At 35.2% G+C, this 14,754-nt stretch overlaps 1 protein-coding gene across 2 annotated transcripts; it reads right to left on the reverse strand.

The window, feature by feature from the left end:
- Positions 1–170: 170 nt before the first annotated feature.
- On the reverse strand, positions 171–2,173 carry LOC120161776 (60S ribosomal protein L7-2). Of its 2 annotated transcripts, none has more exons than XM_039171984.1 (7): positions 2,043–2,173; positions 1,510–1,688; positions 1,314–1,411; positions 1,177–1,234; positions 887–966; positions 693–795; positions 171–509 (listed from the first exon to the last, which is right to left on the reverse strand). In XM_039171984.1, the coding sequence occupies exons 2-7, from the start codon at positions 1,684–1,686 to the stop codon at positions 294–296; spliced, it is 732 nt and encodes a 243-aa protein (XP_039027915.1). In that variant the 5' UTR covers positions 1,687–1,688; positions 2,043–2,173; the 3' UTR covers positions 171–293. The 2 variants fall into 2 exon arrangements, with proteins under 2 accessions (XP_039027915.1, XP_039027916.1); XM_039171985.1 differs by lacking the exon at positions 2,043–2,173 and adding an exon at positions 1,954–1,975.
- Positions 2,174–14,754: the final 12,581 nt, after the last annotated feature.

Raw genomic sequence — 14,754 nt, forward strand, 5'->3', positions numbered from 1 at the left:
TTTACTTTTTTTATCCTTTTGGATAATTTTAATATTTATAACGTTTATTTATAAAAAAAATTCTTCAAAATTCAAATAGCATAATAAATACTATATATCAAGTATCAACAGTAAAACTAGAAGCAAAGAACATCGAGAAAGCTCAATCCCAAAGTAGAACAATGGCAGAACAAAGCAATATCCATGTTTTTCTTAAACAAAACTGTTTCTAATTTCCAACAGAAATTAAGATCAGACACCTTCCAAATAGACAAAAACCACTAGTCCTGACAGGATTAAACCCAAATTATATTTTAGTTCATTCTCCTAATTAACTCATTGATGTAATTCTCGCGGTTGCCGGCATCTCCTCCTTCAACATAGTGGTTCCTCTTCTTCTTTAGACCACCCAATGGTGCCTTGAGCTGGAATGGCCAGAGGAAGTTGTTGGCCTCCTTAAAATGAGGTCCCACAGTCATTATCTCGTGGATGAGATCTTCTACACAGATGATGCCAAATTTGCCCAAAGCCTGATGACCAATACAATACAAAAGCTTGTTTAGTAATTGACCGTGTCACTTTGTCTCTTACTCGATTTTTACGCATACAAACATGGATGCAAGGATAGAAGACATGTTCAAACATAAACTCTCCTACTACTTGCATCCAAGTCCCAATGACATAAAATTCCTGAAAGCAAAAATGATACTGACCTGCTCAACGACTTCATTGTCAGTCAATGCAATTCGCTGCTTGTTCAACTTCCCATAACCTCTTTTGTAAATCAATTCCCTAACACTCTTAAGGTTCGGGTATCTAGAACCATGCGATCATTCAGAAATAAGATAGGGCAAGCATATAAAATTACTAAAATGGAAAGAAAGGATGCACATAAGGTAAAAGATACCCGTAAGTCACATAAGGTTCAACTAGGTGAAGCATGTTCATTGTTGCCTTGTTCACTTTAAGGAAAACACCATTGAAAATCTGTATTTGATAAGAACAAACACAACAATTTAGATTCAGATTTTCCAAATTCATTAACAACCATCACCCTACAGTGTTGGAAAGAAATACGCCATAAAACTATACCAAAAATATTAAAAAAATTGAGGTTAATTCAATCAAATAACAAACACAGGGGAAATGGGAATTTGGTTCTCACAAACCATATTTCTTCATAGATTCAACAAGTACCTGTATCAATCGTAAGAGCTGCAAAATCTTTCTTGTCCTAGGATGCATGGCATTGATACTGAAAACGAACATTCATAAAACATTACATGTTAGAATTTAGATTCATAAACCGATAAAACATCACAATAAACACATACCCACGGATTCGAATAATAAACAAAAGCTTAGCTTCTGGATCAACATAGAACCCTCCTTTCAATTTTGCCTCCCTCTTCAATTGAATCAACTCTTTTTCCTGACACATTAACGACCACACAAAATATGATTCAGACACTTCTACGATACGATGAAAACAATATCCATAAATCAGAAACAGAACGTCACAATTCTTACCTGAGCCTCGTACTCCTTTGCATATTGCTTAGCCCTATTGAAAATCAGCTTCCGGTTCTCAGCTTTCTTCTTCTTGGCAGCTTCAAGCCCCTGTTTTTTGGCAAGCTCCCATTCTTCATTCCTCTTTCTCTTCTTCAAGAGTGACTCCGGAACCAAAACCTTAACTTCCTCACCCATTTCTACCCAAAAATCATATAAAAAAAATAGAACAAATCAGAAAACAAATTCCACATAATATCTGATAGTCCCTAAACAAGGACGCCCTCAAAAACGTAAGCACAAACAAGAATCAAGGAAGATGGTTATCTGAGTAAAGCTTATCACTACATAAGATCTTCAAAATAATTAACGGAGGAAAAATTCACTTTTTCTAATAAGCAATTATATTGAAAAAAATAAAAATTGAGCGAGTACCAAGTGATTTCATTAACTATAGAGCAACACCAATGAAGAGATATATATATTGTTAATAAAATATATGCACTGAATCTAGCTATGAAGGGTTAATAAGATGAATGAATCAACGCGAGTACCTCTGTTATAGAGTGTTGGATCTCAGCTGCGGCAGCTAAAGAGGAGTTTAGGGTTTTGTATATAAGCCAACTAGTATAAAGGCTTCCTGACTCTAGGGTTATTAAAAGTACTGTATGAGATTCTAGCGGCGACCATTTTTGGGCTGGGTTTAAGCTTTTGGGCTAAAAAACGCAATAAATAAATTAAAGAAGGAATACAATATTTCTGCCAAAATCCAACTCAAAATCTCATTTTCTAAGCCCAATCTCATTTTTTTAAGGCGAATAGTACTATGATAAATTTATCGAGTCTATGATTTTTCTGGTAAAATATATAAAAATGGGTGAATTGAAAATTTAAGATTGAATCATTATTGACGGTGATGATCGGTGGAGAATGAAAATGAAAGACTTTGATTGAATTTAGAGAATATATTGATTATATAGTAGGTTAAAACCTTAGAATCCAATGGAAACCTTTATGATTTCGACATTATAATGAATTTATCATTTTTTTACCTTGATTTTTTATTTTTTAGAATTTTCCGGAAAACTTAATGTTATTGTTTTTTATCTTGTTTTACTTGCCGTTATATTCCCATTTATCATAACAAAAAGCTTATGTTGTTTTCAATGGTTTTTTATAGCTTCCCTGGGGAAGCTGTCGGGGTTTAGTGGGAAAGTTGATCCACCTCATTCTGCTATAGCTGAGGTTCATTTACTGGAATTTAAGTTATATTTTTAGAAATCTACCAACTAAATCAAATTTGTCTTATATTTTTGTAAATATTAAGCATGGATAATAGAGTTTGAAGTGAAGCACGATGATCAAATTCAGTTTTATTAGATAAACTAGACAAATTGAGTGGGATCGAGATTCAAGTAGTTTTATTCTTGTGTTTTGGCTTAGCTCCAATCTGTACATTAGTAGTCTAATTATCGGCTTTGCCAGTGTGATTGTTTAGTCAAATTTCCTTTTCTGGTGTGCGTTAGTGTGATCGCTGGCCAAAAAGACAGTGAAGAAGAAAGAGAAGTATTTGTGTTGATTAAGGTTATGTCTCTCCGAGTTGAATATATATGCGTTTCTAACACTCGAATGCACTTTAATATTTGTTGTCTTTTCGACATTTTTTTTTGTTATTTCTACGCTACTTTCGGATGTTAAACCATGGGATGATGAGACCGACATGAAGAAGTTGGAAGAAGCTGTTGAAAAGCCTGGGGACCATGTATGGTTTGGTTTTAATATCTTGATTTGATTCTTCATTTTTCCTTCAAGTAACAAACACACGATTATATGAAAATTCAGCATTAATACGTACCCATATATGATCTTACAATGCCTTCTTCCTAAAGTTGCATAAAATACTTGCAGCGAAATTGGTTACTGTCGGATACGGCATTAAGAAGCTCCAGATCATGTTTAAGAGTCGATACCCTTATACCTCTCGGTTGAGCCCCACGGTGAATATATTCAGAGTTGCGTTCAACAAAATTTGGATGAGGATATTCCATTCTTCTCTCTTCATCAACCGTCGAGTGTGTCAACACACATTTTCGTCCTACTAGGATTCAAACTTCTAAAAATATGATAAAATTTTCCTAGGATTCAAACTCCTAAAAATATAATAGAGTTCTACTAAGATTTAAATTCCTAAAGATAAGATCCACAAGCACAATAAATAGCCATTGTAACTCACCATTGTAACACAGGATTTACACACAAAACATAGAGGAAAGCACGGGAAGATACAAAGGCAAAACTATTGTAAAGGATTCGAAAATGAAATAAAAGGTATCATTTTCTTTTTTCTTTCTTTTGCATGTGCACGTTATTTTTCTTGAGATTTGGTTCGAATAACCCAAAACGTGGGTTGCGCCGATGACCAAAATGGGTGGGGTTTCGAAGTTTCGAACCTAGATCTACCCCGAGGTTTATTTTTAAAAATCGATTTGATTTTCGATTAAAGGAGGGGAATAGCTTTTTAAAAATCTATATTAGTCTATTTATTTATTATATGGATATTTTATTCATTTATTTTTTATTATTCATGTTATTATTATTATATGTATATATATATATATTAAATTATTTTCATTTATTTTTTTACTATATTTTATTATTATTATATATATATATATTTCTTTAATATTTTACTTATAAGTCTAATATTACTATATATATATTGTAATTATCTTTATCTAGTCGTATATATTTTTTATATTTTTAATAGTTTATTTATATACCTATTATTAAATATATATATTCTTAATTATTTTTATTTGATTATTTCTTTATTTATGTAATATATCTTATAACTTTATATATTTATATTATTTTTTATTATTTTCATTTTTTATCTATTTATTCATTATTATTATATTATTATTATTTTTTAAAAAATCTTGTGTCTTTATCATTATTATTATTAAACATTATATTATATACTACTAACCTAGAGGGCCTATTTTTTGTCTTATTTCTTACTAAAGCCCCCCACTTTCGGTGAATTGGGAGGGTAGTTTTTCTATTTTTAAGTATTTGGTGTATATATATAACTTATTTATTTTATTAATACTTTGATATATTTATATATATTTTTCCTTTTTTCAAATATTACTATATATAATTATTACTTTACTATTTTTTGTTCTTATCTTACTTATTTATTTTATTTATTTTATTTTTCCATTGTATCTTATTTGTTTTCTTTACCTTGTTTATCTAACACATTTCTCGATTTTTTTTAAAGGATATTTTCAAATCAATCAAGGGTAAGTAATTAGGATCGAAATTTTACCTTTTAATTTAACTTGTTATTTTTCTTAATTAAGACAACTGGAAATTACGTAGTACCGAAAGGGCGGTTCAAGGGTGTTAATCCTTCCTTGACCGTAACCGACTCCCGAGCCCGACATATTTATGGTAAGACGCAGATCAGGTAAGAAATAGGGTATCCGATCAACCCATTTATTTTTTAAATAAATGATCGGTGGCGACTCCAATCCACATTTTTCTAAGTCGAAGCCCAATTCTGGGGCCCAACATAAAAACGGTTACGACAGTTTGGCGACTCCACTGGGGACGGTAAGTGAGTCAGGCTAAGGTAATTTCCAATTGTCTTTTTAACGAAGAGGGTAAGTTTAAATTTTAAGGTAATATTTCGATCCTTTTTACTTACTTTTGATTATTTTCGAGTAAATAGTTGGACTAATCGTTTTTTCATGGTTTCAGCCATCAAAGTTTTCTTTTTTCCATCTAAAGGCTCTATACCCGAGCTCCGAACCCGTTTTAAGTGGGGGTGAAAGCGACGCCTTCGTGTGAATTTATTCATCGTATGGGCCTAGCAAGTAACCTTCGGGATTCATATACCTTATGCCTTCGTGTGAATTTATTCTCCGTATGGGCATAAGGGAATGTGTCCTCTTGAGTTTAACTTAGTCCACACAAGCCTGTGATGGGTTTAGGACTAAGGGTCTGGTAAGCCCAAGGGGGCACCAGCAAGGAGAACTCGGGTACCGTTTTTTAGAACCTAACCCAAGAGACTATGGAGAAATTAAGCCTACCCCGAAACCACATTCTGAAACCTATGACGTTTTTTTAACCTTGTTGTTTTTGTGTACTTTACTTATTTATTTTTATATTATCATTTTACTAACCTTTTTGCATTTGTGTTTGTTTTATAGCATTTTGCATCATAACAAGAGGTTACTGATCCCTGAAAAGGTGTTTATTACACAAAATAATCCGAATTAATGGACAAAGGTGTTGTAATACAAGAGACTAAGAACCTCGAGGTACGACTATGGTCCGAGAAGACTCAAAAAGAAAAGGGAGACAACCTTCAAGAAAACTATGTGTCAGAGCTGGTTAGCTACGCATCTATCAGCCTAAAACAGAACAATGTGCAGGAGCTTCGAGATATCTGGGACAGTTGGAAGAATGATCGGAAACAGAAGTTCAGCCAACGGTACGGTGACATTGCACTTTTACTTCACGTTAGGATTGATGAGCCCTTGATTAGAGCCATGGTCCAATTCTGGAACCCGGGATACAGTTGTTTCACTTTTAACTGGGAGGACATGGTACCTACTATCGAAGAATACACCACACTGCTACACTGTGAAAACATCAAACTAGGGCGAGTCTCGTTAAGCACACCAAAAGTCAGCCTTTCAAGAGTACACTGGCCAAAGACGCAGCCATCCAAGACTTCCTAGATCAAGTACAGAAGGCAGCCCGTCATCTTTATAGCCTGGCAAGGGAAGCCGGAGTGGTTCGACAATGTATTCAACAAGTAACGGATGAAGGCAGAAGACTTGTCAATCTACTAGAAGCTATTTGGGGTTTAGAGGATTTAATCCGAGTGTACCTTTGATTGTTTTTATGTCTCTTACAAGATAAGATATTTTTGTCTGAATAAAGATTATTTATAATAATGAACACTTTTTCTGGATCAGTGCCTCTAAGTTGCATACATCAAGCATTGCATATTTTGCATTCTATATCTCATGTTTATTTCTATATTTTCCATGTTTTTACATTCGTATTAACAAACAGAACATGTCTCAGAAAGCGAAAGAGAAAACACCAAGTCTACTACTACAGACATTAAATATGCATTATCCGCATAATACCCGAGCAAAGAAAAGACAAATGGAGACCAGAATGGAAAAACTCGAGGAGAACATGGCAAGACTACAAAAAGATCTGGAATATAAGATGGCTTAAAATAGTCAGAGCACTCCGGAATCCATCAAGAAAAACTAGGAATCCTTGGTCGACCAAATAGTGGCCAAGTTATCATGTTTACAGCAAGTTAGTGCAGAAGGGGGAAGTCCCTTCGAAGGGGTAACCATGTCACCAACCTCACAGGTGATTATGTCACCCGAGATCTTACCCAGACCACAAGAAAATTCTTCTGTTGTCAAAGGAAAAGCACCATCTGCTGTAAAGGTGCAAACTTCCAAAACTAATCCTGATAATCATCCGGATGATTACAGTATCCCGGATTTTAATGAAGATGACAAAGCGAAAAAGATGGAAGAGAAGATCAGGATGATAGAAGATCGAATGAAGATAGTCTAAGGGGACCATGATTATTATGGAGTGGACGCAAGGGAGCTAAGCCTGGTTCCAGATTTGGTGTTTCCACCAAAGTTTAAAGCTCCTGAGTTTGAGAAGTTCGATGGGAACAGCTGCCCATTTCACTATGTTCTGTCGGAAGATGACAAGATATGGAGGGAATTATCAACTCCTGATACACTACTTTCAGGAGAGCCTATCCGGTTCAGCTATCCGCTGGTATAATCAGCTCAGCCAAACTCACATCAAGACATGGAAAGACTTAGCCAAGTCTTTCCTAGAACAATATAAGCATATCAACGATATGAGACCAGACCGGGTTATGCTGCAAAGCCTGAAAAAGAAGCATAATGAGAGTTTTCGACAATATGCGCAACAATGGAGGGATTTGTCTGTGCAGGTTCATCCACCCCTGGATGAAAAAGAAACTAGAAAGTTGTTCGTACAAACCCTGAAGGTACCCTACTTCGGACACCTGATGGCAATTACATCGGGAACTTTCTCAGATCTAGTTATGGCTGGTGAGATGATCGAGCTAGCTATAAAACAAGGAAAAATTGAGGGAGATATCAACAATGTCAATACCTACAACGCCAACAAAGGTGTTACGGTCTCAAGTCCAAAAACTGTTGCAGTTGTATCGTCTAGTACTTCTAAACAAACTCATAGAGGACCAAGGAAAGAAAAGATTTGTATCAGTCCAATCCCAATGACATATGAGGAGTTACTCCCAACGCTAGTTGAGAAAAATCTTGTGACTCTAGTTCAATTCAAACCTAGAGAGGTCCCATATCCTGAAGGTCATGATATTAACGCTGTATGCAGCTATCATATTGGGAGCTCAGGGCACACCACTGAGAATTGTGGGGCATTGAAACGTAAGGTCCAAGATCTGATCGATTCAGGGGCATTCACTTTCAATTTGTAATGGGGCATTCTGATCGAGAGTCATATGGGGAATCCATTAGGAATTTTGTTGCATTATCAAGTATATCATCTTGTTTGAACTTGTTTTTCTTTCGTACTTCTTATGCGTGAACATTTTTAAGTCACTTGACGTTTAAACATTTTAAATAAAATGCTTCCTTCTTAGGGGATGAGCAAATTTTAATCTTGAATTCCTTGAATATCACCTCAATTAAAAACTGTTTAATAATTGAGGTTGTAAATCTTTGACAAATGACAAGATTGAACCCTGCAAAACAAAGACCCCTTGGTCCTAATTTAAAAGATACACCAGACTACATATTTTTCTCTTACCGAGCTAAGTTTTCTCTTCTCATGAAGAGTCCATCCAAGGTTTGGTATTCAGACACGTATTAAGAGCGAACAGAATAGGGCAACTAGCACATGAGATTGCAAAACTAATTGGTTTATACCCTTGTTTATGATGTTCAGGGATGATAATGATCTTCACAAATGGAATAGTCGAGTAAGTAAATCTAGTTTAGGTCAGTTGTTTGGAAATTGAACTCTAAAGATGAGATCCCTTAACTTTCAAAAACACCTAGACTATAACAGGTTCTTTTTGACAATCTTAAGAAATTAAATCCGTAAAGCTGAGCTATTCCACTAAGGCAATTGGTTATAGAGGAAACTCGAAAGCCCTGACTTTATGAATAGATTATGTTCAAACTATGACACTACTCGGACACTTGGTAATTCGGTGTTTGCTCCACTGCTTTTGTCAGGCCAAAGACTTTGTGATGAGATGAACCCTTAAGTGATTTGTCCCTCTAAAGCTGAGCTATTCCACTAAGGCAATTGGTTATAGAGGAAACTCGAAAGCCCTGGCTTTATGAATAGATTAAGTTCAAACTATGACACTGCTCGGACACTTGGCAATTCGGTGTTTGCTCCACTGCTTTTGTCAGGCCAAAGGCTTTGTAATGAGACGAACCCTTCAGTGATTTATCCCTCTAAAGCTGAGCTATTCTACTAAGGCAATTGGTTATAGAGAAAACTCGAAAGCCCTGGCTTTATGAATAGATTACATTCAAATCATGACATTGCTCGGACACTTGGCAATTCGGTGTTTGCTCCACTGCTTTTGTTAGGTCAAAGACTTTGTGATGAGATGAACCCTTCAGTTAAACCTGATAAAAGTGATTATAAGCTGTCCCTCTAAAGCAATTGGTTGAACGCCCCGACTTTATAGATTCGGCTAGCCAGACAATGGAAAAATAAATCAAATTCATCTAAAAAGAAATTTTCGGTAATAATAGACTAAGGGAGTTGAGAAACACCTGTTATAGTCAAATTCACACGAGCACTCAAGAATTTCATTATTTAGACCGATATTTCTGCACTACCTTTGTTAGAATAGCTTACGAAACTTGAACAAATGGAAGATTTCAGAGAACTGAAACAAAAGTGTTCTGAAAGGTTTAGTCATTGATTATGCTAGTTGTGTCATTTTGTTCGCCTCTGATCAAAATACCAAATCAAGAAAGAGGGGCATGTCATGATCTGCACGATAACCAAATCGATGAAACAAACCCACCTCTAGACCAACTTTTCGATCTTGATATTTGTCAAAGATTTACATCTATCAAAGATTGAAAGAGTGTTTGATTCTTTTGATATCCAATGAACTCATGTTTTATGACTTGCTTCAATTGTGAAACCTAGAAAGAGGTAACTTTTTCAAAAGTTCTTTTTGATATTTTTAAAAATTTTGAAAATTCGAAAGAAGAAAAGCATTTTCAAACAAGATAAGTTCTCTGGAAGCATATCTTGGAATTCAACAAATATCGCTCCGAAGCTCAAGATCGAAACAGAGGCAAAAGAAACCATCTTTGGGGCAAAATTTGATAAAGGAAGAAAAAATTGTCTTGAGGTCTGCAAGAGTACAACCTGGTGGAAATGAAGACAAATTGAGTCAGAATGAAGACTGCACACGTAGCCATTCCCCTCACATCTCAATATATACATCAACACGTACATACATGACGCATGAAATGTAACACCCCCAACCCATATCCGACCCGGATACGAGTCCGAAGTGACACATTGACTTTTTAAACATTTATTCGTATAAAATAGTGGGTAATTTAAAAACTTTGATAACATTTAAATTATTTCCAAACGTTTACGACAGATATCAGAGTTCATACCATTTATATCTTTAGACTACATGCCAACTACACTCTGTAAACAGTACATACATTTTTTGATCTGACATTTGGTAAGGAAAACTGACCTGTCTTGCTCCGCATTACTCTTTACTCTTCTCGAAACCTACGTGTGAAACAATCACACGCTAAGTCGAAGACTTAGTGAGGCATAACGACTTATAATGCACTTCATAACATATATCAATACATGCATGTTCTGTTCTATCATGTTATATCAATTTCATGCATTCTTCGTATCATATAAAATCATATCAGATTAATTACAGTAAATACATACAGACACATAATTCATCATTAACAGTTTATCATGTAATCACATACTCTTATTGTTAACAATTTTCAATCAAACACTATACACACACAACATCATATGATTCACGTAACACATTTCAAACCACTTATAAACCCATCGTATACATATCACATTCAGTATGCTTGTTTAATCACTTTATTAGCCCATGTACACTAGTGAGAACTTAAGGTATGTGAGTACATTGAGGTTGTGCACATATATGCTGTCACCACAGCTCGATCAATGTCCCGAAGGACCAGTCCATAGATTCCGAAGAACCTAGGTAATCAGTCCATATGTCCCGAAGGACATAGGTAAACAGTCCATATGTTCCGAAGAACATAGGTAAACAGTCCATATGTTCCGAAGAACATAGGTAAACCCTCGACCCTTGGCATGCCAACTATACCCCTAGCTCTCATATCACATAACATGGGCATTATCATTTATAACAGTTCACATTACTTATTCATATTCTTTCTCTTATAACCACATATCTTTTCTTTTCAGTCACGTATCACATGTACGTGTAATCATTGATCTCATAACATATACTTGTTTTCACATATATATTTCATATCATTTCACATATACACTTTCATATCACAGGCCATATAAGCTCATATCTTTCTCATGCAGTCACATAGTTCAGTTTCACATATGTTCATATATATACATTACATAGCACATACTTCTCATAACATTACATTCAAAAGCATGTTAACACATATAATCATGCATACATACTATTCATGTCATTCATATACGTATAATCATATATTCATGCATTCTAACAGAGGAAAAAGACTTGTCGCAAGTCTTGTTTCCATTTAGCACTATAAACTAATTAATATGCACTCACCTGGCCTCACTAGTCAATTCCAATCTCTTATCTTTCCCTTTGATCGATCTTACTTGCCAAACGTTCCGGAATTCTTTATGCGTAGAATCTACATAAATGTACATTTCGGGACAATCATTAGATACCTACACCTTGTAATTGGATACTAGCAACTTAAACGAACTTATTAAACCCATATTCCCAATTTTCCTTTAGGGGGAATCGGTTCCCCCCTATGGGGTATCGATTCCCTCCAGACATTCTGGAATTCTGTCGTTTGAAGGGGTATCGGTTCCCCTTGAATGGGTACCGATTCCCCTTACCCAGAAATCATATTTTCAACCCGAAAATTCCTTCATTTTCACTCAAACACTTCATATATCATCTCCTTTTCATTCTTAACTCTAGTACACATACTTAAACCAATCTATATTCATTTATTTCATCTAAAACCTCAAAATCCTATCTTCCATATATAATTCAAAAATCATATCAAATTTTCTATATGTTCAAAATCAAATTCTATCATTCCAAATCTCTTAATTTAACCATTGACAAGTCAAATTTAACTTCAAATTCTACTTATCAATTCTTTTCCAAAGTTTCATATAAAAACTCCAAATCTTTAATCTCTCATAACCCCTCCATCATTTGTTTTTAAGATGATTTAAGCTTTCCTTAAGCTTATTTAATACCCAAAGAATCAAAACTAAGCTTAAAACTTAAGAATTAACCAACTGAAATTAACTTACCTTTTGTAGCTAGCCCCACGTGAAGAAGAGAAAGCAAGAAGAAGAAAGCTTCCAGATAGCTCTCTTCCCACGTTTTTCACTCTTATAAAAGGGGGAAGAATATCTTTTAAAGGAAAAGACCATACTACCCTTAATTTCCTTTAATAATTACCAAATAACCTTTAATATAAATTCAAATAATCATTAAATTCTTTCATTCTTATACTTTAGTCACCAAATTCTGAAATTCTACAATTTGGTCACTAACCCGGTATTGCGGATGTTACATGAAATTTGCATCTTTGAATTCATCATCATGAGCAATAAAAACCTTGATTTTTCCTCCCTTGAGGGCAAATTCAACATCAAATAAATTTCATTTGGGCATACATCAAGCATACATCATCAGGATAGTTACATCCATATGCATTTTACAGATCTTTCAGGAGAACATGAGATTAAAAGCCAACTCGACAGATTGAAAGATCGACATTCATCTCCAGATTCAACATTTCCAATATAAACTTTGTCTCACTTAAGACAGTCTCATTTAATGCAGATGATTATCTCACTCAAATTTGTTTTTCTTTAAACATACTTTGTCTCACTTGAGATTGTTTTTCTCGAAAGAAGATTTATTTCACTCAAGATTGTTTTTCTTAAAACAAGATTTGTCTCGCTTGAGATCGTTTTCACTCGAAAGAAGGCATTTCATTTCACTCAAGGTTGTTTTTTTAAGAAGATTTTATCTTGCTTGAGATAGTTTTCCTCGAAACAGAAAATTTTGTCTCCCTTGAGACAGTTTCTCTTGAAAACATTTCCCTTGAAATTAATTTTTTCTCTCCTGAGATAGTTTCCCTCGAAACAGAAAATTTTGTCTTCCTTTAGACAGTTTCTCTTGAAACATAAACATTGAAAACATTTCCCTTTAAATGATTTTTTTTTCTCTCTCTTGAGATAGTTTCCCTCGAAACAGAAAATTTTGTCTCTCTTGAGACAGTTTCTCTTGAAACATAAACATTGAAAAATTTCCCTTGAAATGAATTTTATCTCGCTTGAGATAGTTTCCCTTGAAACGAATTTTGTCTCCCTTGAGACAGTTTCTCTCCAAACATAAACTTTGAAAACAATTTAACGAAATCTTTGAATATGTTTTCCTTCAAACAAATTTTGTCTCCCTTGAGACAGTTTCTCTTGAAACGACACAATTTGCTCGAGAATAGATTTCAACTTCACGACGAAGGATGTCTAGCTCGAAGCCAAACATCCGCGATTTCAACTCCACGACGGAGGATATCGTGACACTCGAGACAACACAAGTTCAACTTCACAACGAAGGGACGGCTGGTTGTCAACAAACAACTTCTCAATTTCAGAGCCAATTTCAACTTCACAACGAAGGATATTGGACTCCAGACAATGCAAGTTCAACTTCACGACGAAGGGACCGCTGCTTGTCAACAACAACTTCCTAATCTCAGAGCCAATTTCAACTTCACAACGAAGGATATTGGACTCCAGACAACGCAAGTTCAACTCTACGACGAACGGACCGTTGCTTGTCAATAAAATTTCATTCAGAGTCAATTTCAACTTCACAGCGAAGGATATTGGACTCGAGACAACACAAGTTCAACTTCACAACGAAGGGACGGCTGGTTGTCAACAAACAATTTCCCGGTTCCAGAGCCAATTTCAACTTCACGACGGAGGATATTGGACTCAGAACAATGCTACTTACTTGGATTTCAACTTCACGACGAAGGATATCCAACTCAAAGAAGGATTATATGCCATCAAAATTATCGAGTTCGACTCCATTCAGCTCGATGACACATCAATCGCACTACTTTCCGGTTGCAGTCGAGGTTTTCAAGTCGAGAAGATGGCCTGGGTTAGCCGTGCCTTAGTGACAAGCAACCATTTTCAAACAACATAGCTTAAGTCAAGAAAAAACTATATGTCAATGAAGATTTCTGAGTTCGATTCCGATCCAAGGTGTTTAAACCGAGAAGAAGACCGAAGGGTAACGGGAAGCCACGTGCTGATTCAAATTCCGAACTACGACTTCAATTTCATATCATTTCAAGATGAACTCAACTTCACGATGGAGGAGTCATCCGTAACTCAATTCGACAGGGAGTTATTGAAACATCAGAGTTAATTTTCAACTCCACTGAACGAAAAGTGTGTCTTTTAATCTTTGCCCTATCCCCGTTACACGACTATGGGCAAAGAGGGGCAGCTGTCAACACACATTTTCGTCATACTAGGATTCAAACTCCTAAAAATAGGATAAAATTTTGCTAGGATTCAAACTCCTAAAAATAGGATAGAGTTCTACTAAGATTTAAATTCCTAAAGATAGGATCCACAAACACTATAAATAGCCATTGTAACTCACCATTGTAACACAAGATTTACACACAAAACATAGAGGAAAGCACGGGAAGATACAAAGGCAAAACTATTGTAAAGGATTTGAAAAGGAAATAAAAGGTAGAATTTTCTTTTTTTTTCTTTTGCATGTGCACGTTATTTTTCTTGAGATTTGGTTCGAATAACCCAAAACGTGGGTTGCTTCGATGACCAAAATGGGTGGGGTTTCGAAGTTTCGAACCTAGATCTACCCCGAGGTTTATTTTT

This window comes from Hibiscus syriacus, unplaced genomic scaffold (assembly GCF_006381635.1).
Source record: "Hibiscus syriacus cultivar Baekdansim isolate YM2019G1 unplaced genomic scaffold, ASM638163v2 tig00111402_pilon, whole genome shotgun sequence".
Classification (NCBI taxonomy): domain Eukaryota; kingdom Viridiplantae; phylum Streptophyta; class Magnoliopsida; order Malvales; family Malvaceae; genus Hibiscus; species Hibiscus syriacus.

Coding starts and splice junctions, on each gene's coding strand:
- LOC120161776 (XM_039171984.1), bottom strand. CDS start 1,686: ATGGGTGAGGAAGTTAAGGTTTTGGTTCCGGAGTCACTCTTGAAGAAG. Junction 1,412..1,509: donor CAAAGGAGTACGAGGCTCAG/GTAAGAATTGTG, acceptor TTAATGTGTCAG/GAAAAAGAGTTGATTCAATT. Junction 1,235..1,313: donor TTTATTATTCGAATCCGTGG/GTATGTGTTTAT, acceptor GTTCGTTTTCAG/TATCAATGCCATGCATCCTA.